Genomic DNA, 13,343 nt, shown 5'->3' on the forward strand with positions numbered 1-13,343 from the left:
GTGCCCAGGACTCTCAGCTGTTTTCTCAGAAAACCTGTCACTCAGCACCTGGCTTGGGTGCTCTGGTAGGTGCTCTGACGGAGGCTGCTGCATTCTATGATGAGCCCTTACAGCTTTAGATGCCTTAGACCTACGTGGAATTTTAGAAGCTACCTTTTCTAAACCTAAATAATCTCTAGTACAGTTTATTGATTAATCACTGTCTCTTTTTGCTTACTCCTCTTGTTATGTAAATGTCTATTCTCTCATCTTAATATGAATACAGCATTAAAAAAAGTGTCCCTTAGTTTGCTTCTAAAGTAGATACTCTTAATTCTGATAAATAGAAAAATGACTTTAAAAAAAAGTGAAATTATATGAATGTGACCTCCCTAATCTCTGGGAGAAGATCTATATAGCTTTTTTTTTTTTTTTTTTAATTTTTTTTTCAACATTTTATTTTTTATTTTTGGGACAGAGAGAGACAGAGCATGAACAGGAGAGGGGCAGAGAGAGAGGGAGACACAGAATCGGAAACAGGCTCCAGGCTCCGAGCCATCAGCCCAGAGCCTGACGCGGGGCTCGAACTCACGGACCGCGAGATCGTGACCTGGCTGAAGTCGGACGCTTAACCGACTGCGCCACCCAGGCGCCCCTCTATATAGCTTTTTGATCAGATTCTCAAAGGCATCTATTACCCAAAAAGGTCAGAATCACTGTTCTGGAGGAAGAATAGAAAATGTATTTTGTAATGCAGCTGACACTTTTCTTTGGCTACTGACATGTACGTTATAGATGCTGAGAATACTATATATTTGTCAACCATCTACTATGTGTTAGGTGGTGCTAGGCCTCTGCATATAGCATCTCATTTAAATGTATTTTGAAGACAGGAAATTAAGACAACAAAATTAAACAACTTATCCAAAATCATACAACAGTGTTAGAGGGGGTATTCAACACAACTACTGAATAACAGAATGACTAACCACTCCAACTCTGAAGTCTAACCTTTCCCCAGTATTTACATTCTTTCTCTGTAGGGAATATTCCAAAGTGCTTTATCAATTAAATTATATTATAAAATATTATTAAATTATGCTTTGTATTACACTTAATACCTAATCTACTGAATTAATCCAGTGGCATGCTTTCGGCAAGATACTTTGAAGACTTCTAGAATAACTGAAGTGTAGATCAAGTTGTTGGCTGACCCTCCACAAATCTCCACACTAAACAATTACTCAGTCTCTACTTGTCTTTGGTTTTCTTTTTAGGAAACAGGGTATCTGCTGTTTGTTGCTCACTGCTCCTTTCACTACCTTGACTGTCATCACTGACTGCTCCCTCTAATCTTCTCCCTCTCCAGTCTGAGCTGTAATGCTAAAACGATGGCCCCTGATAGCTATTGCTAGACAACCAGAGAATTCATTTCCCTAATCATGGTGTACTGGGTAATATCTTTTAAAATTACCTTTGAATATTAACCATTACAACTTGGATTCGTTTGTTACTGAATATACTGAGCTTTATTTTATCTGTATTGATAATCAGTCTAGTGTTTTTTAGAAATTTCAAAGTTCTAGGACTAGATACCTATTTGCTAATACATAGTAGTGAATTTCAGAAAAGCACCACCAAAGTAAAGGCTGTAGATACTCCTCCTTAAAAAAAAAAAAAAAAAAAAAAAAAAAAGAGTGTAAAGAAGTTGTTCTTTTAAAGTATTAGGTACTTGGATCAAAATTAGTTTCTTTGTAGTAGGCATCTACTTGTCGCTTATTATATATTCATTTCCCTCTTCTTTCTTATTAAGAAAACTCTAATTTTGTTCAGGGTGATAATGTGTCCAGCAAGAACAGTCACCTTTCCATATCCCCTTATATCTAGGGACAGTCATGTGACAATTCTAGCCAATAAGATGTCTGTTAAGAGTTTCTGGAAAAGCTTCTGCTCTCCCCCGTTTCTTTCTCTCTTCTTCTTCTTGGCCTAAGTGTGAACTTGAGGCTAAAGATGAAATGATGACATGGCAACTATGAAATGAAAAGTAGAATGATGACATTTTGGAGGTGCTATATTGGGAATGAACTGCATATTCCCAAGACTTATTGGGAAAGGAACAAAATACAGCCCTAACTGGTAAAGGCAGTAAAGTCACATTTCTGTAACCATGCGGATGAACAGAATTCTTATCTGATTCAGCCATTAACCATTACCCATCACTACTTTTTGTAATCCTTTGCCATTCTAGGTGAAATATCTTTACTTTCGTACACATACATACAGCTTTCAAATCAGCTTTCATTAGCCATAATGCAAGTAAGGGTGACTACATTTAAAACTATTTTTCCACAAAACATCAAGCATTAAAACAAATTACCTATATGATGAATCCTCAAGTAGTTTGATTACTTCATTCTAACTTAAGAGCTACCTCATAAAAGGAAGCAATCGCTTAAGAGTAACGTCACTTAAAAGTAACCTTACTCTTCTCAAAGTACAGAAAAGGCAAATTTAACGGGTAATTAGCAAGGCAGATGGTATATTCAAATATAAATGGTAAAAAGAATCAAATCTCAGAGAGATGGAGCAATAGTTGTCTTATGAAAGATATTTACTCCATGACAAAGACAATGGGTTTAAAGAACTCAGTTTTTACAAAGTGAATCTGAACACATAAACACATCTTACCTTTGGAATATGGCCATTTTGACCTAAGAGCTCCATTTCGGATTTTACACGATGGAGCCAATTAGTATTCTCATCAAATTGCTTCAATTCCTCTTCCCTTTTCTTCTCTAGGTAGCAGCGACGAGTTTTCAACATTGCAAGTCTATGATCTCGTCGGCAAGTGGCCTGAAAAATAATGTATTTAATAGCCAGACTAATTTTTATGATATTTGATGTATGTGATATTAGCAAAGTAGTAAATTTTCTTGTAAGTTTGCCATTGTAATCTATTTAGACTATACTTTTATATTTAAAGCTACTTCCCCTTTGAAATCTTCACAATACTACTGCTTGCAGGAAAATAGGAAATTGAGTTGTGACTCATTTTTATAAAATTACATGTTGAGAGTTTATGGCTTTAAGAATTTCACTGGCCAAATTGAAGACTATAACTTTTTTTGTGTGTGCTAAAATACATTCCATTAAGTGTTGCATATGAAAGGTTCGTACAAGGTCTGATAATTCCCACGATTTTACTCAAAATCAAAGCAGACACAAGTCCCACCTTGCCTTTCCTCCAACATGAAAGATGTGAAGAAATAACTCTGCTCTGATTTTGCCCACAACGCTTTTAGATAGGCTGGTGCAAGTAATAGAAAATAAAGCTTATATCAGAGTGCTTATAAATATCTGATCTTACCTGATGATTGGTTCAGGACTCATAATGGATATTCTGAATAGTTTTGATGTTTTATGTAGGCACAAATCTGGCCTTTTGGCTCTCTTTAAAAGCTAACTTCTTATTTTTTGCTATCTTTCATAAAAGATGTATTGAAACTTTTGGGGAAAACCAGGCATTAAAGAAATTTGCAAAAATGTGAAACAGTGTCATTCTTTTCACTATCTCTTTTGGTTTGTTTTAGAAAATATAACTCACTAGTTTTCATTAAAGTGTTAGTTATGTTGTCATGCAATGAGCTAATGGTTTTAAAATTAACTGATACTAAATAGATTTTTATAAGTCTCAATTTGAATTTTTAATATAGGAATACTGGTAGATGGAGTTCATATGAACAAAAGCTCTTTTAGGTCCTAAATAATTTTTTTTTTTAAATAGGAAGGGGTCCTGAGACCTGAAAAGTTTAGAGCCACTACCTTAACAGAAGGTAGGATATGTAGCTTCTTGACTTTCTTCTGCTGTATTCAGCAGGTATGAAAACTTAGGCAAGTTAATCTCAGTGGTTCTTTATCACCTCATCTGAAAATGAACATAAAAGTATTGTACCTGCCTGGAGGAAGGCAGTTAAATCAGATTATCTTTACTTGGCTTTAACATTTATAAATGTTGTAGGAACTCTTAGAAACCAGGGCAGGAAATGCTCTGAGGCTCTCATGGCAGCCAATAATTTAATACCAAAAAGTTCCTAACTCAAAACCCCAAAAAGTATGCTTTTGAGTTTTTACTTCTAATGTCCATCAAATGTATCCTCTATGATTGTTCCCTATGGGGACATTTTCCATCAGGGTACTCATAATGACCTACTGTTCTGAAATAAATAGCAAATAACTGAGAATAAATTCTAAATATGCATGTTAAACCCTGACATTAAAGTAAATGCTTCTTGTTAAGGTTTAAAAAGAACTTTATACACTTTATTAACAAACCCCCAGAATACCACAAAACTTTTTGAGTGAGAACAAACATATAATTCTAAAATTTAGGTGCTACTACTGCTTTGTGCAAAAGGACTGCTAATGTGGTAAATAACCTCGTTATTTTGCTAAAAATAATTTGCAGATTATCTTTATATGGTCATAAAATTACCCAAGAGCTTCACTTTAATTCTAATCTCAGAGTCTATACTCTGGAACCATTTCTGCCTGAATCAATGTTATGAGATTCTTTTAGCACTTCTGATAATAAGCCACTTTTGGAGAGGGTCCAACACAGATATAAAATTTCTTGCGTTAGCAAGCAGTTTAGTAAAACTATAGTTTGACACTTTAGTGTGTAAAAATCAAAACAAAAACAACTCAATCTCTATAGATGCCTTCCTATGTTTTTCAATAATTTAACCCAAACCGATACACTTAAGAGGTTTTATCTCCATTGTTTACCTAGTCTCATGAAAATACCTATAAGAACTGGAACATGTAGATTGAAATGACCAAAAGTAAGAAATCATAAAAGGTAAGTGGGTTGAAAAAAAGGCAATTAAGCAGAAGAATACAGATGAAAACAGAAAAAAAAATTAAAAAAACCCAGCCAAACCCATTCCCCTACTCCATCTTACTAAGTACTCACATTTTTGGTGTCAATCATATCTAACAGTGATTTTTTAAATAGACATTTTTTTGATAAGATAAGGCACAATAAATGCATACTCATAAGTAAAAATACTAATGTTGATAGTGTAACAGCTACTGATAAGCTGGCATCAGTGATATACTAATGAATCCTTTAAGATTAGTTTCTTAGCATATCACATTTTACAATTTCATAGGCTGGAAAAAAACCTGAAATACTAGTGTTTTAAAGCACTGTTTAAAATTTGATGGCTTTTAACATTAAAACATGTGAAATTTTTATATAGAGTTGATACTTCTGGGACAGGAAAAACACATCTGGGGTAGAGGTCTAAGAGGACTGAAAAGTTATTTATAAGAGTTTTGTTGTTGTTTTTTTTTTTTTTTTAGTATTTTAATGTTTATTTATTTTTGAAAGAGAGAGACAGAGCACAAGCAGGGGAGGGGCAGAGAGAGAGGTGACACAGACTCTGAAGCAGGCTCCAGGCTCTGAGATGTCAGCACAGAGCCCGTTGCAGGCTTGAACCCACGAACCGCAAGATCATGACCTGAGCCGAAATTGGACTCTTAACCAACTCAGCCACCCAGGAGCCCCTATAAGAGACAGCTTTTGAATAAGTAATTTACAAATCATCTCATGTATTATCTATGTAACTAATTTCATAAAATAAAAATAAATTAAGCTTATCATCAGTGAACACCAGAACTGGGGGGGAATAATTATCAAAATGTTTATTTTTCTGCTCTTTGGTGATTTGGAGTGGCATACACCTAGGAATACATTATTTTTTATCCTGTTTAGAACTCATTCTTCTTGAACATACATCTTATTGACATCTTATTAGTCCTAGAAAATTCTAAGCCTGAAATGGCACATTATCCTTTCCCCTTTTTGCACTAATATACCTCCTTCATAACAATTATTAGAAGAATGCATGACTTTTCAGTCTGTCCTTCATGCAACAACATTTTATTTACATTTGCTATTTTTTATCCTCTATTTGACATAGTCTCCTCAGATCTCCCAGTTCAGTAATTCATCTTTAGCTGTATCTAACACACAGAAAAGGACAGAGGCAACAGGTTCTGGAATCAACTTGCTTGAGTTCAGACCATATAGGTCTGATACCAATGAGAGGTGTGACTTTGCCCAAAATGACTTCTCTGTCCTCTGGTTTCCTCATCTTAATTATGAGGATAATAACATGTCCCATAGGGTTTTCTGAGAATTGAGTTAATGCATGCAAAGTATTTAAAGCAGTGTGCCTATAAAATGAACTTATAAATTTCAGTGAATAAATCTTTAATTTCTGGACATTTCATTTGTTTTCTTTTTGTATTATGTATGTTCTTTCGACCTTTAATTCCTTTATCATTAATTCCTACTTTGACGACTTTAGTCATTTTTATAGTTTTTTTTTTTTAACGTTTTATTTATTTTTGAGACAGGGAGAGACAGAGCATGAACAGGGGAGGGTCAGAGAGAGGGAGACACAGAATCTGAAACAGGCTCCAGACTCTGAGCTGTCAGCACAGAGCCCAATGCAGGGCTCGAACTCACGGACCGGACCGAGAGATCATGACCTGAGCCGAAGTCGGCTGCCCAACCAACTGAGCCACCCAGGAGCCCCAGTCATTTTTATAGATTAAAAAACTTTTTTTTAATGTTTATTTTTGAGAGAGCGACACAGAACACGAGTGGGGTAAGAACAGAAAGAGGGAGACACAGAATCTGAAGCAGGCTTCAGGCTCTGAGCTGTCAACACAGAGCCCGATGTGGGGCTTGAACCCACAAACCATGAGATCATGACCTGAGCCAAAATCAGACCCTTAACCGACTGAGCCATCCAGGTACCCCAGTAGTTTTTTTAGTTTTTAAATCAGATTGCTCTAGTGTCTGAATTTTTGGGAATCCTGTCATTTGCTAAGTCTGCTGACTTGTTTATGGTGGATTGTTTCACCATGTGTTTTGTAATTTGGACAGTGAGTTCTCATTAGTAATTTGAGTTGAGGGTCTGTTTCAATAGGCTATTTCTGTACGCTTCTGCACGGTTACCCATAGATTATTGCTGCTCTGATACCATTTTCTATGTTAATTTTTCACTTTAAGGCTTTACTAAATAAAACACATGGATTGTAAAAATTCAAACCTCAACTCTTTGAAAAGTATATTTATAATGACAATCTTTACATGAGACTTTTTCTTACTCTAGGCGTGGTTGTCTTGCTGATTAAGATGTTTCTTCAAGGTGTACCACCAATATGAACGGTGAAGGCTTCTGAGGTTCCCAGCTTTACGTGGGGTCTGCCATTTCTATCTCCCTGGTTTCCCTTCGGTCCCTTATGTAAATAGCAGTGTACATCAAAGCTAGGGTATCGGGAGTGGGCTGTGTATATGGAGGTTGTAGGGCAGTGTACAATTGCATAAAATAATAAAGCCAAGTAAAAGATGGTCTGCCTTTTCAAGTACCACGCAATGGAAATTCTAACAATGTTAGTGATAAAATATTCTTTCCTGGAAAAAAAAGATCTGAGTTTGGTCTAAGTTGTACATTATCATCTACATCTGGGATATACTGCTCCCACTGCCTCACCTTTGATACCCAACATTTCCTGAGTGTGGTAGGTTTATGGTAAGCATTCCAACAACCCTCACAGAAGCAACAGTTCCAACTGAGATTTTGTTCTTTTGGTTTCCGTTTTCTCTCTGACACCTAGGAATTTAATTTTCTGTCTTGCATACATAACTATGCATTTGAAACAATCTTTGATACATTTCCCCCAGCATTTCCAGGTATTTGTAGTGAATGGGTGATTAAATAACATTACCTATCACATTTCTAGAATTAGAAGTCCCCATGTCTTTACAGTGCCTAAAATTTAATTATAAATAAATACCTTTTCTACTTTGTCTTCAGAACACATCATTTCAATTTGCTTATGGCACTGTTGTTGATAGAATGATTTAAGTTCATTTTCTTTTAGTAACATTTCCAACTTCAGATATTCTTGTCTAATTTCGTCTCGATTCTGGAACAAGCAGTTCAGAATTTCTTGAAATCTACCAAAATTAAAAATTAAAACACATTATAGAATCTCACTAATTTTGTGACAGATGTTACAATGTTTACCTAAAGAAATAAATGAGCAAAAGAATATATATCACTCACAGAATTAGACTAAACGACAAACAGCAAATAGGTTAGAGTGACTGTTTCCTATGAAATTACAAAATGTTTGGAAAAGAATATTAAATTATTTTTACTGTATTCTTCCTCTTTCAAGGAAGATCATGTTATTAAAAGATATGGGTATTATAAGGCCTCTATATATAAGTCATAGGTATATAAGTCATGTACTCTATGTAATCCAGCTGCTTATTAGCAAAAATAAAATATTTTGTTTGTAGGAAGAGGATGATAATTTGGACCTGTACTATCCCAATTAACAAGGCCCCAGAAGCAACACATTACTGTGTGTTGTTTTGATGTTGGCTCACTGCAAAGAAATAAGCAGTGGGTGGCATGATCATATGGTGCCTCCATGGCCCCCTAGGGAAAGTGAGATAGCCAGTTTTTAGTTTCAGAATTTGTTACAGCAAAAACACACCATAAGGTTAGGTACCCCCTACAGCCTGGCTAAGAGTCAGCTGACACTGCCAGGACCCAAAACAACCAAGTTTGCAATGTGGCAAATCTAGAAAAGCCACTCCAGTGTCTTTCCTCCAAAGGCAATGGAGATTTAGAGAATCAGAGTTGGGGAATTTGATTTACAGCATCTCCAAACACATAAAAGGCCTCAAGCTGAGAAACTACTATAAAAGGCCTAAAAGGAACCTGCAAATCTGCATCCTCCAGGGTCACCAGAACATTGGTCACAGCAATATTCTAGTTTTTTAAGTATATATTTATGTTTTAAAATCTCAGATCAGGTAGGTCTGAGCTACAGTAACAGTATAAATAGTCACATACAGGTAAAACTCTCAAAGAAAAATTAACTGTGAAGCCTTTAAAATACAACTGTAACAAAGTATATGCATTTAAAAATAAATGTTCCTCAGCTAGAATTTTAAATGTATTTGTGAGGACCTGTGGTAAAAACATTGCCAATTTACGTCAGTAGTTCTTAATGAAACTCTATTGGGAATGGCTATAAACCACAATACATCGACTTTACTGCAGTTTTGTCAAACTGATAAATATTTCATAGGAAGTATGTACGGACATTGCAATTCCATTGTATTATATTACAACACGCTAATGCCAGTAAATGAATTGATAAGTTATCTTTAGGTTATACTCAAAGATAATTTCTCAGGTTTTTTAATAACATTTTATTCAAGGACATAGTTAAATATTGGTCAATTTTGTAATTTTGTGGTTCAGACTTATTTTCGTTGGTGGGGGTCTATTGTTTAGGATGGAAGAAAAGGTAATAGTATCAAAGGTTTCTAGAGATCTCCTTTAAAAAAAATTTTACCATTTTAAAACAGAAAGAACCCTAAGGGATTGACTCACAACTATTTTCTAGTCATTTAAAACATTCAAGTAACTAGTAACAAAAATCTTTGCCAATAATTTTAGGTGATACATGATGAATATTAAATTCTACACAATTTTCATGATACATTCATAGTGAAGTTTTATAATTATTCTGTATATAAAGAACTGTACTTTCTCTTTATGACTTCTCCTAGAATAGCTTTGATAGGCAGTAAATACTGTACATTCTTCCTTTTATCTCATTCAACCATATAAAAATGTTAAGTTTATTTTTAAAAAGACACTTTGCAAATTCATGGCATTAAAAAAGCTCTATGTAACAGTATGATGGATATGATAAAAGTTATTTCATATATTTCTTTCAGGAGACCGCTAATTTTGAGGGAAAATGACAAAGGCTATGGGGTATATAACCCAATTATTAAAGCTTCTTTGTAATACAAGTAAATTATTTAACATGTTGTACAAATTAAAACTCTAAAGGCTTTTACTCTTGGTTAAATCAGGTTGAAATGTGAAAAATACTCCCCTGAAATGCTTATTTCATAGTTCAGGCCATCTCCCTCCAGAATCATCTTACCAGAAGGAAAGGTTCAAAACTTAAAGCCATCAATTGCAGAAAAGTTTAATAAGGTTTCAACTGATAACTAAATCTGGTTAGATAGTGTTGAACAATTCCATGCACGAAAGGAGTCCAATATATAGGTCAACTTTATGCTATATTAAAAGCTGATTGTCACTCAGAGAAATAGTTGTTTAATTACCTCTTATGATATTTGTAAAACAGCATGGTATGGAAGAAAAAGATTAAGATTAAAAGTTCTTGGCTTATCTTTGAAAAAACAATATCCCACTTCAAATTTCAAAGGATTGTTCTAGTGATCAGATTAAATTGATATGGGGCTAAAAATCATCAAAACCTATAAAGTCATCTACAAAGATAAAGTACTATTACTAGAAGTAGCAATCTTAGCATCTGGGGTCAACTGAGTCAGAAAACATTATTTTTTTCAAATCAAGGATATTTTCCATAAACTTCAAAATACAAATCCAATTTTAAAAATGGTGTCGTACCTGAAACTAGGTTGAAAGTCACTGTCAACTAGTCTTCCTTACATATAGCAAGATATCTTCTATAACCTCTAGAGTTCCAAAACAGTGTGAATAATCATTGGTTTCCAAATTGTGGTTAGTTTCTCATACTAATGATAACAGAACACTGGCTCTGGAGAATGTCAAGTAACTTTAACTTCAGTCAACTTCAATCAAGATTGAACAGATTCCTTTATTATAAGACCTCTCAGAGCCTTTAATAAACTGATATACTTTGGAAATCACCTAGAATCCTCAAGTAAGGTGTAATTTCCAAATTTGTTTGATCCAAGAATTTCTTACTGCCTTCTTAGAGCTACTCAAGATTCACAGCTTTTTTTTTTTTTTTATGAAATTTATTGACAAATTGGTTTCCATACAACACCCAGTGTTCATCCCAAAAGGTGCCCTCCTCAATACCTATCACCCACCCTCTCCTCCCTCCCACCCCCCATCAACCCTCAGCTTGTTCTCAGTTTTTAACAGTCTCTTATGCTTTGGCTCTCTCCCATTCTAACCTCTTTTTTTTTTTTTTCCTTTTGAACTAGCATCCCCTTTGGGACAATTTGGAAAATTATCTTAACTGCTTAGGGGAGAAGTATTCGTGAATATTGTATTATCAACACCTTTTTTTTTTTTTTCCAATTACCTGCTAGGAAGCTTAGTGGGAACCTATCAAAATTCAGTATTAATTTATATCATTGAGAGATGTCCCTTCAAATAATTAACCAAACTAAGTGAATTATTAGAGTTATACATAGTCAAGAAAGAGTAGATAAGATTCATGTGAACTATACAAATAATGATATCATGCCAGATGAGATTGCCTGAATGTTTGTTACCCAAAATTCTTATGTTGAAACCTAACACCTAAGGTGATGTATTAGGAAGTGGGGCTGTTGGGAGGTAATCAGATGAGGGCAGAGACCCTCATGTGTGGGACTAGTGCCCTTATAAGATAGGCTGTGGAAAGAGAGATCTCCCTTCAGAGTTCATGTGAGGATTCAAGAATTGAAATCTTCAGCTGGAAAGAATGCCCTCACCCAACTATACTAGCCCCCTAATCTTGGGACTTCCAGTCTCCAGAACTGTGAGAAAGAATTTTTGTTTATTTATTTTGTTTATAAGATGCCACTCTGTGGTATTTTGTTACAGCAGCCTGAGTGGAATAAGACACCTGAGAAGAACAATATGAAAACAGCTAAAAACTAATTTCATAAGTGATGGAACTGGCTTTACTTTCTGCATCTTATACCCAAGTCCTGGTATAATCACAACTGTGTATAATCATAACTAAAATGATCTGATCTCCGAAGTGTGCAAATAAAGAGCAATCAGTGACTTCCTGAATTCAGTTGAGAATATATATAAAGACATACTTACACAAAAAATGATAACATAAAATATCTGACTAACTTTCAAAACCATAAAATCCTCAAAATGAGATCTTAATGTCATTTTTACCTTTCAATTTCTTTTTCCTGAGGGTTTGAAATCATTAACTTTGCTTTGTTATTTTCATCAGTAAAGGCTTTCTGTTCTTCATAGGCTTTTAGTTTTTCTTTTAACATTAAAATCTAGTAGAGAGAAACACTAGTTAAAATACAAATTATTTGTCTCCATAATACATGGCTACAGAAAAATGTTAGCTGTGAAAAATAACTGAACATGCTAGATTTTCAACTATAATAGAAAAAAAAATGTCAAATTTTTAAGCAATTAAGTTTGCAGAATCCCATAAATGAAGAACTAAAGGAGAGTAACATAAAGAGAAGACATACCTCTTCCTTCTGCTCATTACAGATCTTTACATACCGAGTTATATGATTGTCAAGGTTAAGAACATTGCTCTTCAACTGTTAAAAGACAGAAATTATGATTGTATGTAGGTAGATAATAATCACAGATATATATATATATATGTATATATATGAGAAAAATGGCATTATATCCTCATTAATTCTGATCCATGAATTCAAAATTTGAGACAATTACAGTCATGTGATAATCATGATCATTTACGCTAATGTTCAAAATCTATGATAAGAGGACATGCTGAGCACATCTACAAAATAAATGAAATTATAAAGAAATTATCTTACTACCTGAGAAAATATACTTTTAAGAACTTACAAAACATTCATTCACATTATAATTAAAATTGCCCATTTTCTTTTTCCTCTGACTTCTAAGAAATTTAGAGATAATTTTAAGTTTCAATCATTTTTAATTTCAACTAGTTTTTAATGAGTTCTTATTACATTTTATCCTTTTTATAATTGTATGGGCTCCTTGGCAGCTATGGAATAGTGGGAAAACATCAAAGATATAAGTCCAAATACTTGATTTCAAGGCCCTGTCCACTTCTTACTTAACTGATTTAGAATTTGGTACTTAAAATTCTGAGTATCAATAGGTTGGTGTAAGGAATATATGAAAAACGTGTGCAAAGCTTTGTGTACCCATTTAATATAATCTTTCCCAATTAATTATATAAAAAGTATATAGACATTTCTCTAAGGAAGACAATAACTGGCTCATCTTCATACAGTGGGAGTAGCAGAAGGGTAAGTAGGAGGAGAAATCATCATACTACCTGAACTCTAGGTTTCTTCCAACCCTGAGATCCTGTGATTTTTTTTTTTTTTTTTAATTTTTTTTTTTTCAACGTTTATTTATTTATTTTTTGGGACAGAGAGAGACAGAGCATGAACGGGGGAGGGGCAGAGAGAGAGGGAGACACAGAATCGGAAACAGGCTCCAGGCTCTGAGCCATCAGCCCAGAGCCTGACGCGG

The 13,343-nt window shown here is 34.4% G+C and overlaps 1 protein-coding gene across 2 annotated transcripts in view; it reads right to left on the bottom strand.

The window, feature by feature from the left end:
• KIF18A (kinesin family member 18A) overlaps positions 1-13,343 on the bottom strand; it is an 83,048-nt gene that overhangs the window by 48,028 nt on the left and 21,677 nt on the right. For both annotated transcript variants that reach the window (XM_043580849.1, XM_043580850.1), the window contains 4 exons: positions 12,329-12,403; positions 12,012-12,124; positions 7,852-8,014; positions 2,668-2,832 (listed from right to left, as the gene is read on the bottom strand). In XM_043580849.1, the coding sequence (XP_043436784.1) occupies positions 2,668-2,832; positions 7,852-8,014; positions 12,012-12,124; positions 12,329-12,403 (516 nt within the window). The remainder of the gene's footprint in view (positions 1-2,667; positions 2,833-7,851; positions 8,015-12,011; positions 12,125-12,328; positions 12,404-13,343) is intronic.

The sequence above is a fragment of the Prionailurus bengalensis genome, chromosome D1 (assembly GCF_016509475.1).
Source record: "Prionailurus bengalensis isolate Pbe53 chromosome D1, Fcat_Pben_1.1_paternal_pri, whole genome shotgun sequence".
Lineage (NCBI taxonomy): Eukaryota > Metazoa > Chordata > Mammalia > Carnivora > Felidae > Prionailurus > Prionailurus bengalensis.